At 41.6% G+C, this 22,991-nt stretch overlaps 1 protein-coding gene across 2 annotated transcripts in view; it reads left to right on the top strand.

Moving 5' to 3' along the window:
* cltca (clathrin, heavy chain a (Hc)) overlaps positions 1-22,991 on the top strand; it is a 31,187-nt gene that overhangs the window by 1,248 nt on the left and 6,948 nt on the right. The window contains exons 2-18 of one of the 2 annotated variants that reach the window (XM_068721269.1): positions 8,391-8,598; positions 12,015-12,283; positions 12,476-12,637; positions 12,754-12,867; positions 13,361-13,534; positions 16,121-16,318; positions 16,510-16,710; positions 17,244-17,396; positions 17,523-17,645; positions 18,263-18,400; positions 18,500-18,664; positions 18,771-18,951; positions 19,735-19,898; positions 21,491-21,616; positions 21,705-21,847; positions 22,516-22,750; positions 22,854-22,976. In XM_068721269.1, the coding sequence (XP_068577370.1) occupies positions 8,391-8,598; positions 12,015-12,283; positions 12,476-12,637; positions 12,754-12,867; positions 13,361-13,534; positions 16,121-16,318; positions 16,510-16,710; positions 17,244-17,396; positions 17,523-17,645; positions 18,263-18,400; positions 18,500-18,664; positions 18,771-18,951; positions 19,735-19,898; positions 21,491-21,616; positions 21,705-21,847; positions 22,516-22,750; positions 22,854-22,976 (2,877 nt within the window). Of the gene's footprint in view, positions 1-8,390; positions 8,599-8,928; positions 9,022-12,014; positions 12,284-12,475; positions 12,638-12,753; positions 12,868-13,360; positions 13,535-16,120; positions 16,319-16,509; positions 16,711-17,243; positions 17,397-17,522; positions 17,646-18,262; positions 18,401-18,499; positions 18,665-18,770; positions 18,952-19,734; positions 19,899-21,490; positions 21,617-21,704; positions 21,848-22,515; positions 22,751-22,853; positions 22,977-22,991 lie in introns of those variants that run through there. The other variant, XM_068721270.1, reaches the window with a different exon arrangement.

Here is a 22,991-nt window from a genome sequence, read left to right as displayed (position 1 = left end):
CTATAACTCAGATAAAACTACCAGTTGGTCAGGTTGAGGAAGTGGAAACAGCCATGGCTCTCCACGCATATGGATTCAGTCCGGAGGGCTCACTTTCAAGATGTAATGAATAAATTATAGTCATGTTTCAGTCAAGCCTCAGGTGATCTACATGATTTGTCCACCTATTGGCTTTAAGACTGTCATTTGTTCGTTAAAAGTTTTTATTTGTTTTCTAGTCTGGTCCCAAAAAAAACAAGCTTTGGGCTTCAGAGGCTTATGTGACCGATGACTTTGAGCTAAAAGTTAGACAATTTCCTTGTGATCCAGGCTGTTCTTGTTGCTGCTTTATTTTTCCTTAATTTCTAAGAGGCCCCATCTTTGTTCAACACTTGGTAATAACAACAGTGCTTTGACACTGATGTGAGGTCAGGGTCAGTACTATTGGAGTAGATTGTGACTTTCAGTATCTTGTTCAGTGACAGCTCAGCAGACGGATGTTTGAACCCAGGCCTACTGGTCTTATTATTTATTCCTGCTACCATGGCACCATCACTTTTCTTACATATCTTGTGAGATTGGGTTCTTATTCAAAGCAGGTGGTTGCTGTCCTGATTTTTTTGTTTTTGTTGTCTTTGTTCACTTGATGTTGATGATGATAATTGTCTTGATGTTAAAACAAAAGACAATCAACACATTTACAGTGCAGTCTGTGTTATTTCCATCTTAGTTTATGTGACCGCAGTATGTTAATATGTAGGCCTATCACAACAGATTATATAGAGAGAGAGCGCTTCACAAAGCTATGCAAAAGTCCTTTGTGCATACAGTTACAATGAAATGATTATGGAATAATTTTTTACTCTTTTTTTTTTTTTTAAGTCCTCTACTTTGCAGGAGTGGGAGTAAAAAGGAGCAATGCAGAAGTGGTGAATTACTGTGGGTACTCTGAATTATATTTGAGCTAATATTTTATCTTAAGCAAAGTGAAAGGCTTTTGCAGTCATGTCCCGACGCTACATCTTTGTAATGAAATTATACCGGTTGTAGCTTTTGAATTTTACTATAAGCTTTCATTCAGGGAAACGGTGTATTTAACATGTAGCTTCTTCTCATTCATACTTGTTGATACGTTTTACGTGCATTTTTTATGTATTTTTTTGAAGAATGATACAACTTCTTGCATTTCATTCAGATTACTAACTGTACCGCACTCTAGTTCTGATCTATCTAGTGATATGAACTGTGTGCATTTCCTGATTTGTGTCATTGACACATCACAAGGTCATTTCGTGTGACTAATCAACTCCCAAGAGATCTCAGCAACTATCACTAATGCATGACCTGCATATGCTGTTTCATGCATGTTTCACAGCATGCATCACTTGAGCAGATCATGCAGAATATTAAAGCTGGACGATATAACCTGAAATCTGTATCAAGGCTCATTTATGATAGGTTTGTTCTGAGAGGTCTGTTCATTAATCTTGTGAACGAGTTTATCAGGTAGAGGTGCAGATTCCAGGTGCACCTCGGTAGCAGGAAGGAAGTTATCCTAGTTTATTGATGTCTTTTGAGCCTTCTGTTATTATGGGTCAGTGACAGGTGATGTGCAGTTGGTTTCAAGTAAATCATTTGAACCAAGTCTTGTAAAACTTCTTTAAGAACTCCTATTTTGTATAGGCCTATAGTTTAAGATGCTAGCATATGTAGTTGTGTTAAAAAAAGTTCACATTAAACAGTATTATAGTGAATATCTCCTGTCACATCTTTCTATGTGATTGGGAATAACCACAGAGAAGTATCAAAGGCTCAGTGATGAATTGATTTTAATAAAATGATCAAGATGTTATACTTCTCGGTTGTCTAAATGATATTTTTGATGATGCTACTTTTTTTTACTGGAGCTTACACACATGATTCTCTCATGGCATTGCCTGCAGGTTTATTTTTTATTTTTTCTTTACTTAATGTACGAAGCTAATACACAGAGCCAGCTGTGCATTACCTACAACAGCTTGAAAGGAAGCATTTACTTTGTCTGTTCTCTCTCTCTCTCTCTCTCTCTCTCTCTCTCTCTCTCTCTCTCTCTCTCTCTCTCTCTCTCTCTCTCTCTCTCTCTCTCCCTCTCTCCCTCCCCCCCTCCCTCCCTCCCTCAAACTTTGCAATTGTGTCCTCTCTCATCTGGTCAACTTGCATAGCTTGCATTTTTATACATCATCCATTTATATAGCATAGTGCAGACTTCAGTTAAAGAACTTTAATTGCACAAGTGTCAAGTAAAAGACCTGTAACTTAGTGCCTCTCTACACAATATAGTATATGCTATATCAGTTTGTCACGCGATCTACATGAAATGTGTCATGCGTTCTGGAAATATGTAATGTTAAATGAACGATTTACTGAATAGCAGCTCTTTCTTTCCAGGAGCGTATCAGTGGAACGGTTCTGATCAGTAAGGAACTAGTATCCTCGATACACATACCTACCTGGAAGTTGGTTGTCTGTGATAATTAAAAATGTCTCTCGGTCCTGTTTACGTAATGATAACATGGTGCCCAATCTTTCTTCACAAAGGCTTCCCTTGCATATAGTGTTTAGTAAGCATGGTTTGACAATCCAGGTTTCCTTTCCTGGGCCAAAGAGGCATTGTTAATGATTTGTTGAGTGAAAAGCCTCAGCTTATCAAATATTGTCTTAATTCAACACAGTATTTCACATGCATGTCTGTAATGACATGTTACTGTTAATTTACTTTCTCTACATATGTGTATGTTTTGTTAGTATACACAGTAATCTGTTATATTTACAAAACATTTCCAACTGTCCTCGCTCAAAAACAACCACCAAGAACCTTTTTGTTAAAGGTCTAATATGAGGTTTATATTTTCCCCAGTCGTTGTATTGTAAATGAAAAAGAGTACTTGCATATTTTAATACTAAAGTTTAATGGCATCGCTTTTTTTCTTCAGATCTAACCACTTTTTACTCAGACACTTCATCAACCCTGAATAGCCACCGAGCAGAGAATCACACAAACCCAGAGTTATCAAAACTTTTGAAAGAGGAAACGGAGACAAACTTAACACCCGTTAGGAGTTACTACCTCAGATCCCAGCTGCCAACTTTGTGACTAATATTTGCAAATTTGCCCTCAATGGTTATTCGAGGGAAAGAAAAAACAAGTGTAATTGGCAGTCCGGTTCATTCAGATGAACGTGGATAGTTTGAAATTAGATGTTTGAGGTCTGAGAAAGGACTTAGTTCCCTGAATACTCTAAAAAGATGGGACTTGAAGTCTGGCAGTGCTGACAATTAATGTATATAATTCAGATTAATTTCCATTGTTGTTTTCTAATACGTATATTTAGTTTGTGGCACATACAAGTACTATTACATCCCTACTGTTTGCCTGGAGGGAAGAGCATTATATTGCGCTTTCATGCTCTAAAAGTATTACCTTACAAGGGTCGGATGGTGCACTTTGAACTGTGCGGGTAACTGACCAGCTGATATCTCGTGACAGGCCGGTGAGGATACAGAACTGCTGAACACTTGACATTCTGCAGCACTGTCCAAATGTAAGATAAAGCGTGCGTTTGTGAGAAAAAATGAAAACTGCAGTCCCAAAACCACCTCAGCAGAACTGACCTGGAGTGGAGATGGATGAGCTCCAGAAATGCATGCATTCCTTCCTTTACATCCACCCCCCTCCCTTCATTTTATCAGTAACGGTAAAGGCAGCCCTCTTGCTCCTCACCCCTGGGCTGGTCACATGTCTCCCACCAGTGTCACATGGTAGTGGAGGAGGCAGCAGCACTGGGCAGGCCTGTTGTTTCAGTCCTGGTAGACAATGGGTCCCTGGTTTCCTGTTGTGGAGTGCTGCAATGAAGTGCTGCAAGCCTCAGCACATTACATAGCACATCCTTCCCTGCCCTCCCTTGAACTTTACATGTGCGGGACACACGCAGGGCTTTCTGCTGAGCAAGACGCTGCTTTCCTTTGAAGGAGGAGCATACAGGTTAAATCAACAAATGGGACCCTCATGGGATTCTCCGTTGGGATAGTTCAAATGTGCTGGCTGATTCCTGAAAAGCAACCATCGGCTCAATTTTGACTTTGAATGTACTTGCTGGATGACTGTTTGCTATGATCATCTCAAATGAGCAGGAAAACATCATCATTAGGGCTGGGTGATGCATCAGTTATTTCATTGGCCAAGAGTTGCATAAACATGTGTTGGGATTTTGGGACCCATATCAAATATATGCCTGATATTACACCAGTTGCAGGGAAGCTCTCATGGGTCCACATGCTGAAGAAAAATACGATGTTCAAATAATTTGATGCCAAAAGTTAGTACTTTGTTGAATTCCCTTAATGATTGTCCAGTAATAAATCAGGGCAGATACTAACTAGCATTTCATTTGACGTCTGAATCAGAACCAAGCATTATAGTCACAGAAACATGGTGATACTACAATGAAATCAAGATAATTAGTTCTCCTTTCCTGATGAAAGGGTGGGAATTGCTTGGGCTTGAGACAATTTTTTTTTTTTTTTTTTTTTGTGGTTCTCCACTGAAGCTCTTGCTGCGCCTTCAGATTGAGGGTTTATTACTCTTAATCCATCTATGACATATAATCGGGGTTGTGAGTGTTTGCATGCATGGCCACTACTTTATCTGGTGACAAAGAAGAAAGAGAACGGTATTGTCTCCACTGCCATCTTCAGCAGCGGTGCTGTGTCACAGCAACTGATTTTTTTTTTTATATCCCATGGACTTCTCGAATTTCATGACCTACACTTTGATAACATGTTTTTGTACAAAATTGTACAGAAGTAGATCATCATGTTAACTTGACTGATTGGTGTAACTGCAGTAAGCACTCATTTCCTGACACTGTCCTGATAAAAGTGTTGATGGTTGACATTAACTGATGAGCTTTCTGTGAGACTCGGTTGGAGAAAATATTGCCTTGCAGGGACATGCCCTACTATAATCAAGTCATTGAAGACGCAGTTCTGAAGTGATTAGAATGGAGTAAGATGTATCGAGGCTGGTTTTAACGGTTTGTCAAGTGACTAATGATAGTAATGCGTAGCGTATAATAGTGACTCATGTTGGCAATTTGTTGCTGCCATTTCTCTGGCGAGCTGGCCTAGTCTTTGCAACATTAGCGTTCAGGTCCTCGTGCAAAATTATTTTGTTATTCTACTTTTGACTTTGCTTTTTTTTCTCATTTAACAAGATTTGTGTTACAATCGTTGAACACAGTCACCAGAGTAGTGTGTTTATCATCATGCTAGAGTATACCTGACATTCCTCCTCACTTAGTTTTCTGACCAGTCTCCCTTGTGCTCTCCTCTTGCTAAACTGTTTTTAATTAGCTGCAGATGGATTTATAGGTTTAGGCTGGCATCTGCCCATGAATGCTTGGGCCCGATCCCCGGCCCCTCCTGTCTGCATGTGGAAGTGTCCTTGAGCGGGACCCTGAACCCCAAGTTGCTCCCAGGTGGTTTACAGCAGCCCACTGCTCCTAATGCTAAGGATGGGTTAAAGGCGGAGGTTGAATTTCATGTATGTAATGTATGTGACGATTTTAAAAAAAAAAAAAAAAAAAAAAAAAAAAAGTTGTTTATTTAACAACTGAGCTAAAAGCAGCAGTACCAAGGCCAGGGCGGGCTAGACTAAACGACTCAATGATTTTCCACATGGGTTGTAGCTCCACTGGTTTGACCTGCTTTAACCCAAATTCCTGCTCATTGATGTCACGGGGAGCGGTGAACCCACCAGCAGTTTGTTACTATAAGGTTTCCATAGCAAACCAGTCTGACAGACCGAACAGTGGTGTGGTCCATTTCCCAACATTGCAACATCTGTCCGTTTGTTGTTATTTATTCCAGGGAACAGAGGTAACGTATTCGAGAGAGAGAGAGAGAGAGAGAGAGAGAGAGAGAGAGAGAGAGAGAGAGGAGAGAGAGAGAGAGAGAGAGAGGAGAGAGAGAGAGAGAGAGAGAGAGAGAGAGAGAGAGAGAGAGAGAGAGAGAGAGAGAGAGAGAGAGAGAGAGAGAGAGAGAGAGACCTCTGCAGGCTTGAGTAAACAAGGCTTGTGTACCGGACAATGGAAGCTACAATGGCGTTACTGTATGATGTCACCCTAAAGTAATGAAAAACCATGGAACCCTGTGGTGAACGCTTGCTACTGACCACTATTCAGTTCTTTCCCCATTACTGGTAGTAAGACTTGTTCGGTAAGGTCGTTTATCGCAGTGTCATTGAGAGGGAACGGGGTTACACACTAGTGAAAGAATGTGGGTGGGGCAGCTGAGGGGAGGGTGTGTCCTGTCATTGATAAAAGGTGTTCCCATTTCGTTGAGCATTTCCTGGAACTGTGGTTTCTGTTTGCTGATTAGGACTCAACTATGGCCAATTGTTGACAGTGGAGCCACATTTTATCATTAGCAAGCCTTGAGATGAAACTCGACACCACCAAACACTGGTGTGGCTGACAAGCTTAAAGGCTTATTTGCAGAGATCCAATTTGTTCACAAAACTACTCTTGACATTTGAAAATGTAAATTATGTGGCCACAAATTATGAGTGAAGGGTAAAGTAAAGCAAAGCAGTCATTAATACTTTCCAGTAGAATACAGAACACAAGTCATTAGAATGTAAATTTAACATTCCCCTGTTCAGCTAAAGCCATCAGCTAAAAGGTCTTTATGTAGTTTCAATATAGAGAGTTGTCAGTTATTCATGACCATCGTTACACATTCATGTAAACCTGTCTGCTTAAGATTTTGATCTTTTACAGTTTCGATGTATGCCTCTTTGTTTTGCTGTAATACTATTTAAAATGAGAATTCTCTGTAAGTACCTGTTCAAAGTAATATACTGTCTTCATGTGTGGAAATAATTTGATCTTGCCTGTTATGGCAAATGGAAATTATGTCACAACAAAGGTAAGTAATTGACCACAAAAGACATTTGTAAAGATGTATCTACGGAGCTGCTGAGCCTCAAGCTTGATCAGGAAATCATGCTCCAGTGTAATTTGTACAACTGTGGCATATTGCTGTTAGGTTGCGAAAGTAGAGGAAATTGCAACAGCAAACATGTTTTTGTGTAGTTTCATTTCCTCCAGGTTTAGTTCACAGTAGCGTTGCAATTTGTTAGCAAGAAGACAATGAAGTTCCGTTTGTGTAGTGAAAGCCTTTTGTCTTTTTCTGTGTTCAGTGTTATTGTTCAAATCTGGTTTGCAGTGGTTTCATTTCAGAATTGTAACGACGGTGAACGGTTTGTACTTGTACTAGGGTCTTAACACTCCTGCCCAGAGCTGTTCTGGCACTGCCCTCGTAGGTTGTGCTGTGTCAGGGTTTGTGTGAGGCAGGCAGGATGCCCTGTTTCCAGCCTTGGCAGTAAACCGGGCTGCAGAGCTTGCTTGTGTTGGGCTATGTGCTGCAAAGCATTTCACCCATAGCCTCTGGCTTTTGCTTTGATGCAGATTAAACCTTTTTATGTCCTGTATCACATTGTTTGTTCTGCAGGGACACCAGGGAAGTCAGGGAAACTAAAGCCAAACTTTAACTTTGTTGGTTGAGTCAATTTAGCCTTAATCCTTTTATCACAGGTGATTGTCAGGACATTAGTTCTGACAAAAAAGTCTTCATGTAACGGTAGTGTTACTCGTAGCCTTGACAAACTGCTCCCCAAATGCAGTAAATTGCAAGAAGTTAGACCTTGTTCAGCGTCTGGTATTCAGACTGCAGTGAGACTACAGTGTGGTGTAATATGGTTGTAGTGAACTCTTTGGCCCATGCTTTGAGAACTTGGCATTGGTTTAGCCCTCCGCCCAGCCCAGCTCTCTAACCATTGTGACCACAGCTCCATGTGTCCACAGAGCTGCTGTTCAGTGTCAGGCTTGATGACTTCATCAGCTGGCTGTGTGAGGCAGCTGACCAGCGTGTCGAAGCCTTCTTATTGGACACTGTTGTTGTTTGTTCAGGACCAGGCATTTGTTTAATTTGACTGTTAGAAATAATAATTGCTGTGTACAATGTTAACTGGGGCTCGTGAGCCACCTGACACTTACTGCAACACTTGAAAGTCACTTCCTGCTGTCCGGCAAGGTTTTTTTTCTTCTTTTTTTTTTACTCCGGTTATTTCGCCACATGGTTGCCTGGACATCTCTGGGGAAATACTGCACTGGTTTGCAGTTAAATTGAAATTAATTAGAACTGCCCCTTGGCAAACGGCAGCCTGGAGATGAGATTGTGGCAGGAAGAATGTAATCTCAATATTGCCACTGATTATCTTTGCAAGTTATATTTAACTGTTTTGCAGGTTATTTTTGTTCAACCTAACCCCCCCCCCCCCCCCCCCCCCCCCTTTTCTCCTTTTCTCTTAGCTCCAAAACTTAGGGATCAATCCATCCAATATAGGCTTCAGCACCCTAACCATGGAGTCGGATAAGTTCATCTGCATCCGGGAGAAGGTGGGTGAGCAGACTCAGGTGGTGATCATTGACATGGCAGACCCCAATACACCAATCCGCAGGCCTATCTCAGCCGACAGCGCCATCATGAATCCAGCCAGCAAAGTCATTGCACTTAAAGGTAAGGTAGTGTGTTGGCATTGCAGACCACATTTCTCTAAATCGGTGAAACTAAAACTACATTATATTATTTCAGTGTTGTATTTTAACTAATCCCATGTAAGTGGCCTGCAGCATTCAGTTCTGACATGTTTGTTCAATAAAGCGGTATTATCCATTTAATAATTAAGAATATTTACAATTTATTCTCATCTATTTATGTCCATAAACATTCAGCTACTTTAGTTTTCCACTGTGAATTAGTTATCGGCCAACATGTATGTTTCTTCCAGACATTTGTCCTGTAAATATTCAAAGTAGCATATTTTTATTCTTTTTGTCCAGCATCCATGATTGCTTTGACTTTTTTTGTTGTTTTTGTTTTTGTCTTTTCTATGTTCTTTTTTTTTTTTTTCTTTACTGCTTTCTTATGTGTTTGCAGACGGTGAGTTGAAATTTAACTTCTTCATTGTGGAAGTAAAATCCTGTTTTCAAGACAGCATTTCTGAAATTATCCCGTTCAGCATTGCCCTCTGCAATAACCAAATGAAGCATATAGACTATATTGATTACAGCTGACATGACTTTATCAACCATTCTGTACCATTGGGCACTTTAAACTCCAGTTTTGGTACAATCTTCTTAAAGCCTGTTTTTTAATGGCTTAGCTTTTTCATATTTTATATATCTAAACCCATCTCTGGATAATTCTTTGGACCTTTTCTTTGTAAACAGGATTTAGCTTTCACAGCCTTATAGCTTGCTGGCATACCATCATTTTTATTACATTAGAACCTGTTTAATGTGGTTAATACTGTGGATAAAAATTATTTCATTTTAATTAACGTGTCTTCTCAATTGTTATTTGAAATCCATGTCTTCTTCCATCTGTGTGAAGTGGTCATCACCCAAACCTGTCGTTTCACATGTTTCCCAGCTATGTTTAATATTTGTAGGTTCATTCATTCTTTTGACCAACTCGTGGTTCTCTAAACCAAGATTAGTTTTCTCCAACTACCAGAGAGCGTAGACTTAATGTGCTAACCTATGTGGGAAGTCCAATGGCATGTGATGGCTGCATTGACTTGATTTTGATTGGTTCTATCATAACTGGTTCCAGATGAGGCGTGACCTGGGACGAGAAGAGATTTTGGATAATAACCTGTGAGGCTCGCTTGTCAGGGAGGAAGAAATAGAGTTCAAGAGCACTTGTTGCCCAGCTGATCCAACAGCTCTGTGTCCATCTGTCTGTGTTCAGCTCGTCGCCTTGTCCCCTCCCAACTATTAGAATAACATTTCATGAGCCAAACAGCTTGTGTCTTAGGAATTTTGGCTTAACTATCTGACTGTGGTCCCAGTCTTATGCTATGAAATGGATGGATGTCTGAGGTCCTTCAGGTTTTCTTGTAAAGTGACTTGTATCAATGTCATCACAATGACCACTAGGGCATTAACATGACCAAATTATTTACCCCAGATCATTAGTCATACCTCGTGAACATCAGTTAGTGTTCGCGTTTAACACTGAGGAATGAGAAGGTAATAACTGATAGAAGTATGTTATTTTTGTTGGATTGATCCTGTGATGGTGTTGGTAAAATAACTGTGCAGGTGTGACAGTGTGTAGCTCTCCTCCTTCTGAATTTATTTATTAGTTATATTTAGTTAAACAGGATGTGGTACAATGTGCACGACAATAATTTCTTCTCTTCACATTATGCTGCCTCGTTAAATGTAACACAGCAAACGCATAAGGCTCTGTGTTTTCTGTCTATTTAGAAGAAGATTGGTTTATAGCGACTTTCACCCGGATAATATTTTCACATTAACACAAAAGTTATTGTGTTAATGCCGCAAAGAAGACACTGATCACATCCGTTAGTTGTAAATTGGGTCCTTTTGTGATTAGGACAGCTCCGAAAATGTTTGCCACAAGAAATGGTTTACTTTATGAAGAGGAACAGTTAGAGTAGCTCAACAGTGTATGGTGAGCTTCAGGTCTTTTCCTAATTATGTAGCGTAGACTCTTCCTCACTCTTTCTACCCCCACTGTCTTCCCTGCTCACTCTACCATAATAATGCTTCTCAGCCGACTTTGTCGTATGACACAGTGTCGAGCCGTAACCTTTTCATGTCACCATTTCTGAAGGACGGACACAATGCGCACACACACCTCCCAACAGCTGATCATAATTCAATTAAAAATCCCTTTGCTTGCTCTTTGAAATTTGGCTGCTGCTGCAAGTGATCCATTCGCCACACTGCTTTCTGTACTCTGATCCCATGGCTTAGTGATGACAAACTGATCTTGAAAGTTGTGCTAACGCATTGGTCTTTGCTTTTTCTCACTCTGTCGACGAGTATTGAATAATGAGCAAACAAGGCAGTCACACTGCTTCTAATAAAGCTTTAACTCACAAAATTATCCCGAACTAAAAAATCTAAATGCAGGTGAGTGAACCTTTTGTGAACATGTAGTTTATGACCTGTTACCAGGACAAACATTGAACTTCAATCGTAAACAATCAACCATAATCATTATGGGAAACATTTCCTGCGACTCTTGTCCAAAAGTCTCCCTTCCCCGTTAATTGTGCCTGTATCCGTCATGCTTCTGTCGTATTCCACCGTTGTATATTTGACTCAGACGCAGATGTGTTTGCCTTTTTTGTGAGTTGTTTATTTGTGTCTCCCCTCTCTGCTTCGTCTCTCTCGATGAAGGCTGTTCATTTGATGGGGTGGGCCACGTAGTCGGATATGACAATACATGACATATACTGAGTACATTGTTGAAACCTCTTTGAAGCGCTATGGTCAGTTTAGTAAAACACTGTTTATCAGTCTATATTCTTAGTTTATTACGACTATTATGCTAATAAAGAGGTATTCAGTCATCCACACTCTCACAAACTCCTCAAACAATTTTTTTTCTTAGTTTTCCTCACTGGATTGTTTGTTAAGTTAATGGGCATTAAAAATAACTTTCCATCTTACTCAACTTATTTAACCTATAATCCAACATTCATCTGGCATTAGAGATCTCTGCAGTTATGTGTTGTTATTGGACTGCCAATTCATAATATACCAATAGAGTTCAGGATAGAAAAAAAATTGACTTGCTTGAAGTGCACATGAAACAATGACTCCTTGTGTAGCCTCCCAGGAGGCCGAAATTGAATTCACTTGTTTTTCTATGCCATTTATCTCACTACACTTCAGATACACAACACTATTTCCGACTACAGCATGTATGGCATCCCCTTTCTATCGGTCATGGCATCGTTGCTTGATGACCTGTGTCATGACTACCAATATTTCAAATTTGAATCTCCCTTTTCTATCAAAATTTGGTGTTTCACACTGTTGGACACACTGTTGTCAGAGACTATAACCCTCCTCTTGGGCCCGGTTCCTGTCCCCCTTTCTCCCCCCCACTAGCCTCCAAAACCCTTCAGATCTTCAACATCGAGATGAAGAGCAAGATGAAGGCGCACACCATGACGGATGATGTTACCTTCTGGAAGTGGATCTCCCTCAACACAGTTGCACTTGTGACTGACAATGCCGTCTACCACTGGAGCATGGAGGGGGACTCGCAGCCCGTGAAAGTCTTCGACCGCCACTCCAGCCTGGCAGGCTGCCAGATCATCAACTACCGCACTGATGCCAAGCAGAAATGGCTCCTGCTCATCGGCATCTCAGCCCAGGTACGTAAAGTCTAATACCCAATATATTTAGATAAGATGCAGACAGGCCTCCCTCACACAGAATATACAGCGATGGCCTGTTTGCCTTTTATACAGTAACTAACCATAGATACACAGTAGCTTAAGCACTGGTTAGCCAGTCGGTTTAGTATGTATGTTATTAGACATATTAATGTTTGTTTTACCTTTCAGCAAAATCGGGTGGTTGGAGCCATGCAGCTGTACTCTGTTGACAGAAAGGTTTCTCAGCCCATTGAAGGCCATGCCGCCAGCTTTGCCCAGTTCAAGATGGAGGGGAATACAGAGGAGTCCACTTTGTTCTGCTTTGCTGTCCGAGGGCAGGCTGGAGGGAAGGTGATTGGTGTTAATAACATACTAGGGGAAACATATTTTAATGTCATTTGGCGTTCTCGTAGCAAATCCTGAGTCTGTTTCTCATTTGTGTTTTTTTTTTTTTCTCTTTGACTCAGTTGCATATCATTGAAGTGGGGACCCCACCAACTGGCAACCAACCATTTCCAAAGAAGGCAGTGGATGTGTTCTTCCCTCCAGAAGCGCAGAACGACTTCCCTGTGGCCATGCAGGTATGAAGCATACTTCCAGAATTGAATCAGACTAGGGCTTCCACTTTTTCAAAATGTCAAGTTTGAAAGAATTTGAACTAATGTGTAATTCCCTTTAATTCATTAGAAGGCAACACATAGATCGTAATGCAAAGGCAGTCATTTTGTTTTTTTATAAAGTCGGCAAACCGCCATGTCTTGCCAAAATATTTCCACACATTCACATCTTAGATCATTTGGTGTCCTGATTATGTGATAATCATGGCTTTGCTCAATAGTGTCATCCTCTGTTTTTCTTCATCATTTGAGTTTCCTGATAGGTCAACAGGGCCTGCAATAGGTCAAGCTCCACACAGCAAACTACTTCAAACCTGCACCCAATGAAAAGTGTCCCGTGCTTAATGTGAAATCAGTATGCTGATAAAGCTAAATGGTACATAGTTTTACATGAGGTCTTTTTTTAAAACCATACTCTGATTTACAGACTCTATACTTCATCTTTGTTTTTTGACAGATAAGCTCCAAGCAAGATGTGGTTTTCCTCATCACCAAATATGGCTACATTCACCTGTATGACTTGGAGACGGGCACCTGCATCTACATGAACCGCATCAGCGGAGAGACCATCTTTGTTACTGCTCCACATGAGGCCACCGCAGGCATCATCGGGGTCAACAGGAAGGGACAGGTAAGAAGGCCGACCTCCTCAGTGCTCATGGAAATGAAATGTATGTTTCGAACAGCTGCTCAGTATTGTTCATGTCAATGTAAAATTATGCTGATGAAACCAATTATTTTTCTAAACCTCCAACACACAGCCACAACAGAACCACTTCTTTATTATGTAGCCCTTATGTCATCAGCAAACATGTGTACAGCAGATCTGACACAGGTTAATGAATGTAAACCACCACAACATCAACATCAGTTGTTGCATGGGGAAAATAACAACAACTCTTTGTTTGTCTGTCGTCATCAGGCAGGCTCAGACTTTGCCAACAGGCATTATAAATAATCCAAGGTGTAGGGTTTCACACACACACACACACACACACACACACACACACACACACACACACACAGAGACAGAGAGAGTTGTGTCTTACTGCTTTTGTAAAGCTGAACCAGAGAAGAGAACTGGATCTAGCCAGCTGATTAATAATGTTCCAGCCAGGCCGCACACCAAATGAATAATTGAGCGAAGGGAGGAAAGCTGATCTGAGGCGGTGACAGAGATCTAGCTGTATGGCTGCTCACTGAGGTGTGTGTTTGTGTGTACACATGCACACATACACAATGGCAGTGATCTGAGAGATAATAGGCCACCAATTGGTAACCCAATACTAAGTAATACATTACTACAATGCTTTTCCCATACATTTCTCTTAAATCCGCTACTGTCTTTGGTCAACAAGCAACATAAGCCCTCGCATTAACAAAGTCTAACCAGACGATGATTTATTTTATTTTTGTATCTAATACTTGCTAATCTTTTTGTTTCTGTTGTTGTGGGATTACAGTACTGTGGTAATTGTAAGCAAAACCCACTGGTGGGAGAAACCCTGCTGTCACAGCGGTGAGAAAAAACATACCACCATAACCCCACTTTGAGGTCAGGTGCTAGTATGTTGATGTCATGGCTGGATAAGAAAAAGATGGGTACTAGTTTAAACATAAGACTCCTGGTTTGAATCCTTTTACGACTTAGTGTCTGATACTCTCCAGTATTATTGCTTCCACACTGCCTTAACTGGTTCCCTGCAGCTGTCAGGAAGTTTCTAATTGGTAGCTACGGACTTTGCAGTGTCTGCTTGTGAGTCTCAGCATCAGGATCTCTGATGTTGTGACTCAGACCGGGCAGTGTGTATGTGTCGGTCCTGGCCTGACATCGACATGCAGTGGTGAAAGCTGCAGGGCAGAACTGCTGCACACAAACCAGAGAGAGTCAGAGAAGGAGTGAGAGAAAACGAACAAGCAAGAGGGGGGAAAAGGGCCCACCACGCATCAGCACATGATGTCAAGAGGGAGGCACAGCCTGGTGCCCTGAATCCTCTTAGTGCTGGTCCTCTCATCCAATCATCACAACCTCCACCTTCTCTCTCTCTCTCTCTCTCTCTGTCTGTCTGTCTGTCTGTCTGTCTGTCTGTCTGGGGGGGGGCGCAGTATATCACTTGATACGACAGTTAATGTGTCATCTGACTCTCGGTGCTCTCTTGTTGAGAACAGTTGTTCTGGCAAGCTTGTCTCTTTTTTTTTTTTTTTTTTTCTCTCCATCATTTCAATGACATGTTACATTTTAAATGAACTTGAGTATGGGCTCACTTGTCCAGAGGATTTATTATATCTGCCATGTTTTCAATTTATCATTCCTGACTTAAATATTGGCCTCTTCATCTCTTTCGAGTGCTATATCCACCTCACTGACCACACTTAGCGTACACACTGAATAGAACACACGATCTCCTCTAAAGGACCTATTTTTACTCCCGTCTTTTCTGTCCATGTTTTATTTTATACCCGCCTACCTCCAATTAGCCGACTCACATTAGAGTGAGTGACTTTGCTTTAGTGGCTGGAAGAATGAGGTCTAGTCACCCGTGTTAAAAGCTGGGGGCACTGACCTGCTGGGCTTGTTTGTAGAGGGGTCAACACTGGCTGTCTTTCCCCCCCTCCTCTTTCCTCCGCCCTGCTCTTTTCATTCAACTCATTCTCCTTTCTGTTGCCAGACTGCTCACAAAAGCCATGCGTTACACTGACCCACTAATAATACATTTGCATTCAGCAGCCACAACCCAGGGCCAGGCAGTGTTTAATGGCGTTTAGTGCTATTGCCCACAGTTACATTCAGCTGAGCTTGCCCACTCTAATTTCTGGCACAGGATGTGAATAAGGAATGTGTTGATTTATGACAGCATAGTTTAGATGCATCTAAGATGAGTTCAAATAAAAAAAGACCACCTATTTCTATCGGCCTAGCTTTAATTCAGAGTCATTGTGGGGGTTAGGAAGCAGTGCATTTGATTCCATTGACTTTGACATGATGCTTTATATATAATAGTCATGCCTTGACTAGCTGCAGATTAATTTACTTTAGACAGACCTTTAAATAGAGGACCTGAGTGGATGATACTGAACTGAGACAGACAAAAAAATGAAACAAATGTGTTTTCCATCAGATTTATACAAACAAAGAGCTAAACTCTGTCAGCCTGATTACAGTGTCTGGTCTCTAGTGAACTGTACTGCAACATTCTCTATTTTCCCTGTAACACAGGTGCTGTCAGTCTGTGTGGAAGAGGAAAACATCATCCCCTACATCACTAATGTGCTCCAGAACCCGGACCTGGCTCTCCGCTTAGCTGTGCGCAACAACCTCGCTGGTGGTGAAGAGCTCTTTGCACGCAAGTTCAACAACCTGTTTGCTGCTGGCAACTACTCCGAGGCCGCCAAGGTTGCTGCCAATGCACCGAAGGTACTCATCCTGTTAGCATGGGGCCAATCGACAGCTCTCTGACACAGTCTGAACAAAAATTAGTGTAGTGTCCACATGGTTGTATTTATTGCAGAGTGGTATTGCATTATATTCTTCCCACTTGTTTTGCCGTTTATCAGTCGTTTAGATCTCCTCTCACCTTCAGTTGATTTTTTTTTTCCCCCTCTCAGGGTATCCTGCGAACCCCAGACACCATTCGTCGCTTCCAGGGTGTTCCAACTCAGCCAGGCCAGACCTCCCCTTTGCTGCAGTACTTCGGCATCCTGTTGGACCAGGGTCAGCTCAACAAGTTTGAGTCCCTTGAGCTTTGCAGGCCTGTCCTCCAGCAGGGACGAAAGCAGCTCCTGGAGAAGTGGCTGAAGGAAGACAAGGTATTGCTGATCTCCATCTTGGCCTCCAGCCACAGGAAGAGGCTCTTCCTGAGCTGGCTGTTTGTTTATGTGACACGCCTATTATATTGGATCGTGTGAGAACATCCGTTATGTCAGGAATTTGCGACGTTGTCCTTAGAAACTGTAGATTTGGGTGGTTCTAAGGTGCTTCAATGGTAAACCACAGAATCTGAGATTAATTTCATATATATTTAAATTTTCCCAATTTTTTTTATTCAGCCTATATTTATGTATTTTCATCATTCATTATTATCCATTCTTTTACCATACTTGCTATTCATTTTCTTAACCTTAGTATGCTTTTTCATTTGACAGTCTGGGTGTATTTTCATTATGCCTTTTCTCATTTAGTCTGTTTTAGCCTTTTAACATATACAGATAAGTATAAAAACCACTACAAATACTTCAGATAGAAAGTAAATACATGTAAAATAAATTAAAAGAATAACACTATCACGCTATAATTGTCCTGAATGGCTTCCAATGCTGATGTTAGTTGTCCTACGTTTCAGTTGGAGTGCTCCGAGGAGCTGGGTGACCTGGTGAAGGCAGTGGATCCCACCTTGGCACTCAGCGTCTACCTGAGGGCCAACGTCCCCAGCAAAGTCATCCAGTGCTTTGCAGAGACTGGTCAGTTCCCCAAGATCGTCCTGTACGCCAAGAAGGTATGTCTTCTAAATGCATTTCTAAATAGAAAGCCTTCCCTAAGTATATTGTAAATAAAGATGTGCGTCTCCATAAAGTGTAGTGAACATAAGATAATGTAGATGTGTCCATTGTTTCTGTTCTAGGTGGGCTACACTCCAGACTGGATCTTTCTGCTCAGGAATGTGATGCGGATCAACCCAGAACAAGGTCTTCAGTTTGCCCAGATGCTGGTCCAGGATGAAGAGCCACTGGCTGACATCACACAGGTCAGAGGAAGAGATGAGGGATTTGCAGAGATCCATCAGGAAACCTTTTAATTTAGCTAACGAAGTACTTCCTAATTATACAAAAAGTTGGGTTGTACTGCAGACTCTTGGGATGTAAGCTCACAATTTTACTTTACAAAAAAGTTGTATCTCACCCTAAGCTTCAAGTCTACTGTTCCTAGAAACTTGACAAAGAATTTGACTGAGTCACATGACATGGCAACATCTGTGAACCTCAGCTATCCTGTAGTATAAAGGAAGTTCACCTCTTCCCTTACTTCCCGCCACTGCAGACACACTGCACTGCAAGTGCCAGCTGCTGACACAGCGCTCTGTGTAGCCTCGGGTGCTGTACTGGCGGGTAACAAGAGTAAAACACGTTGCATTAGAGACTTTCTTAAATCTTTGGAAGAAGGAATGTGTTGTAGTCAGCCATCTTTCTCTGCATCTCTCAAGTAAAATCATGTCAGTGGTGCAGGAGTGTTATGCTTTTGTTGAATGTGTCGTGTACCAATGGCTACAGGGCAGTAGTATTTCATTTTCTTGTCTGGGTTTTTGCAGCTAATGAAGGTTGGTCTGTATCCCTCTCTTGAGTGCTCTCCTTTGTGTATGTCCAGATCGTGGATGTATTCATGGAGTACAACCTGATCCAGCAGTGCACCTCATTCCTCCTGGACGCTCTGAAGAACAATAGACCCTCAGAAGGACCACTGCAGACGCGCCTGCTGGAGATGAACCTCATGCATGCCCCACAGGTGAACACATCTACACAGACTTTACTTAAAGGAGTCCAAATAGTAGAGCTGGGGTGAATTTATTTCTAACTTCTTTCTTGCGTTGTGTCATGTTTGCAGGTTGCTGACGCTATCCTGGGCAACCAAATGTTCACCAACTACGATCGTCCCCACATCGCCCAGCTGTGTGAGAAGGCGGGACTCCTGCAAAGGGCGCTGGAGCATTACACCGACCTGTATGACATCAAGCGTGCGGTGGTGCACACACACCTGCTCAACCCAGAGGTAGGCTTCAGTTACTGACCAAGTGAAATTACATTAAAACTTGAGGCTGTTTTTCTTTCCTATCAAATGGTGTACAACCTGTGAGTTAAACTATCACTCCCTCCAGTGGCTGGTGAACTTCTTTGGCTCGCTGTCAGTGGAGGACTCTCTGGAGTGCCTCAGGGCCATGTTGTCGGCCAACATCCGCCAGAACCTGCAGATCTGTGTCCAGGTGGCATCCAAGTACCACGAACAGCTCACCACACAGTCTCTCACTGAGCTCTTTGAGTCCTTCAAGAGTTTTGAAGGTGAGATCCCACACTGCTTCTTTTGATTTTTGAATCTTTCTTTAGTGAAACGCTTCTTATTGATCTTTCCTGTTGTATGAAAAAACATATCACACGAGTGATATGAGCTCTAAAATTGTTAATGATAGTGTTTGTCTATACTTGCATGTATTATGAATGAGTGTTCTTGGTGGGTGTGTCTTATGACTATTGTGGAACAGATGGGTGTTTATGGGATGCATCGTTGTCAAGTACTTTGCTAAACTATGTCTCTGCTTATTATGTCTAAAACTATTGATAGATACATGTCTATTACATTACTGTAATTATTTCCTTTTATATGCTGCCTGTAGAATGGCCCTTTTTTTAGGCAGTTCTCCTTCACATTCCCATACAAATTATGTGTAAGCAAAAAAAATGCGTGGACACTAATGACATCAGAGACTCGCATATGTTTTGTGCGAGACATCAGAGTGGTATCCAACTTGTTTGAATACAGCCATTCCCTCATGCCCAGTTAGATGTCCCCTAACTATCAGTTAGACAAGTAGGCCACAGCAGAGCCAGGACGATTAATAGATTGTGCAGAATGGCCTGGAGGTGATTAAGTTCACCTCTACTATTACTGGAATAATGAAGCATAAAGGTTCAGTAAGCTAATTGGGGAAGAGCAAAACGGCCGTCATGGAGCTACATTTTTAATGTCCGTTATATCTTTTAGGATGTATTACTGGATCCATACCGCTATCATTAGATCGGTGACGCTACAGAAGCTTGATATAAGTGGCCGTGTGTGTCTCTCAGGTCTGTTCTACTTCCTGGGCTCGATCGTGAACTTCAGTCAGGACCCCGAAGTCCACTTCAAATACATCCAGGCCGCCTGCAAGACGGGCCAGATCAAAGAGGTGGAGAGGATCTGTAGAGAGAGCAACTGCTACGACCCCGAGCGCGTCAAGAACTTCCTCAAGGTAAAGGGTTAGGGACAGCTGACATTTTACGTCTCTTTTCTTCTTTACCTGGTCCTTTCTTCTAATGTGGTCGCGTTCTCTCCCCTTATTCATTGTATCTTTCTGTTCCTGATATGCTTTCTTGCTTTTTTCCCTTTTTTAAATCTTGTGTGGCCATCAGTTTTTCAGAGTTTTAGTTGGTGTTAAGAAAAAAAGTTTTGAGTGTTTCACTTTTTTTTAATCTCTATTCCCAGTCTCAAATCATAGTTTTTTTTAAGTGCTGAGTCAGTCTTTAAAATGCTGCATGCTATTAAAGGCTCATTAACATTTTGACCCCTTTTCTATAGATTAGCAAATTATTACTGTCACTGGCAGTTCCCCAGCAGTGAATTATTTTTTGTGCTTTTCCTCTTTTGTCTTTGGAACAGGACATGTATCAGGTAAATCTATCCTGCCCCACAGTACAGGACTTCTCCCTTCTTCTTTTTCTTTTTTTTGGGGGCTTTCACCCTTACCCCTGAACTTCAGGTGCAGGATTGAAATTGGGATTTGTATGGAGGTGTATATGCTTATACACCCATACTATATAGCGTCATGTAGTCCTAGTCATTCATTGGATGTTTTGTGTGTAATCGCAGTTCATGTGTGAACAAGTTAGACCCCTGCGCTCCATATTTAAAGACATTGGAGGTGTCTTTGTGTGTAGTGCTGTAATAGGAGCCCCTAGTCAGTTCAGCATGTTCTTGGTTGACATCGACAAGCTGCACAGTCCCAGTTTGTTAATCCTGTATGAGTGTGGGTGGCGGCATTGTGGCACAGAGGACTAGTGGTCAGTGCTGTGTAGTGTTGACCTGACAACTGGCAGCTCTCTGTCGGCCAATAAGTAAGAAATAGAGATGGACCAATCGAACGTCTGGTGACCGGAATCTGACTTTTTTTTTTCCTTTTTTTTTTCTTTTTTTGCATGATCACCGGTGCCAGTCCCACATATAGCCGATTCTGTGCTGGTCAAATGTATGTGATACTGTGTACTAATAGAAAAGGAGTGGTATTAATGAAGCACATGCTTTGCATTCCTTAGATATAGCTATGCAGTGTTCTAAGCAGACCGGATGGCATGCGCCTGATGATAGAACACGCATTACAACCAAAAGAGACTTGACTTGGACTTGCAAAAAATGACATGTGAGCGTTTCTGGGTCAAACTCAAAAATCGGAAGGAAAAAAAAATAAATCGGAATCTGCCAAGACCGTTGCAATCAGTGCATCTCGAGTAAGAAAGCTACCTGAGAATATTTAGAGGCCTCGTTCTGTGACTCTGCTGTGAAACATGCTAATTTTGCAATGTGACGTCCATTTGTTGTAGTGACAAACCTTTAATTTTTTTCCCCCATTGATATTGTTTTAAATGTGTAATTTTTTTTTAATCTCTTAAGGAGTGAAAATTACATTTCAAATAAAATTTTCCGTGACTCTATTAACAAAATACATGTAAATTAATTCTATGTGCAGTGGTAAAAGATTGACCAAGCTTGCTTGATGATTTGTGGCTTGTATAGAGCTGTTGTCTTACTGAACCTAGCATCTTTTCCTCCACTGTGTGTGATGCACAGGAAGCCAAACTCACCGACCAGCTGCCGCTCATCATCGTCTGTGATCGCTTTGACTTTGTCCACGACCTGGTCCTCTACCTGTACCGCAACAACCTGCAGAAGTACATTGAGATCTATGTCCAGAAGGTACGGCTTTCAAATGCATCATGACGATTATACATTGTTTTCTTTCAGAAATAAGATGATGAGATTTATCGTTTGATCTGTGTCTTAGGTGAATCCTAGCCGTCTGCCTGTTGTGATTGGTGGTCTCTTGGACGTGGACTGCTCTGAGGACGTCATCAAGAGCCTGATCCTGGTCGTCAGGGGACAGTTCTCTACTGATGAACTGGTCGCTGAGGTGGAAAAGAGAAACAGGTGCTGCACTATTCTACCTACTTGTTTCTAAACTTTACAACTGAAATAGTAATTTTGTCCTTCCAGATAAGGGTGATAGGTTTTTACTTCTATTTAGAAAAAGGTCAATCTTTAGGAGAGAAACTGTTGTGCCAGCCGCCAGCCAGTAGTTCAACTTTGTCTGAAACACCAGATGGTTCAGAAGATGTAGTATTTGAAATTTGGGCTGACTTTTCTATGACCGACAATTTAGCTTTGAAATAGAAAGTGTTCGTGCATTATTACTTTCTCTAACGACTTGTGTGATATTAAAAAAACACTGATTATTAAATTATCTCCTTAGAAATGGGCTGCTATCTGTCGTAGTAATGCATATAAAATTAAAAGTTAGGATTTTTTGCCATTAGTCTAATTTTCAGCAAAAAAAACAATTAGCAGGAATATATATCATTTACAGGAGTTAACTTTCGTTAAACATATTTTATAAGGGTAGTGGAAGTAACAAGTTATGATTTTTAAATAAATTACAGTAATCTACAGCGGAATCTTACAACAAGTCTAACATGGATCCTCTCATGGAGAACCTTGTCTATCTAGTGCTCTCAGTAGGATTTGAATTGTGCTTCATTCCCGTCTGAGACACTGTGTGACCAGTCGGAGAACGTGCTGACATCCCTGTTCCCTTACAGACTGAAGCTGCTGCTGCCCTGGCTGGAGTCTCGTATCCACGAGGGCTGTGAGGAGCCAGCCACCCACAATGCTCTGGCCAAGATCTACATTGACAGCAACAACAACCCTGAGCGCTTCCTGAGGGAAAACCCGTTCTACGACAGCCGTGTGGTGGGAAAGTACTGCGAGAAGAGAGACCCCCACCTGGCCTGTGTGGCCTACGAGAGAGGACAGTGTGACCAGGAGTTGATCAATGTGAGGATGAACTTTTCTACTTCCCTGCCTCTCACCGGTGTATCCAAATGTTTCAGTTCGCCTCCTTTTTTTGTAATTGTAATTGATGTTCTTTTAATATCAGGTCTGCAATGAGAACTCCCTGTTCAAGAGCTTGTCTCGCTACCTGGTGCGCCGCAAAGACCCTGACCTGTGGGCCAGCGTGCTGCTGGAGAGCAACCCCTTCAGACGACCACTCATTGACCAGGTAAAGTACACACAA

This window comes from Cebidichthys violaceus, unplaced genomic scaffold (genome assembly GCF_023349555.1).
Source record: "Cebidichthys violaceus isolate CVI_PGR_0920_01 unplaced genomic scaffold, fCebVio1.0.p SCAF_27, whole genome shotgun sequence".
NCBI classification, from domain to species: Eukaryota; Metazoa; Chordata; class Actinopteri; order Perciformes; family Stichaeidae; genus Cebidichthys; species Cebidichthys violaceus.
This window is presented reverse-complemented; position numbering and strand designations above follow the sequence as displayed.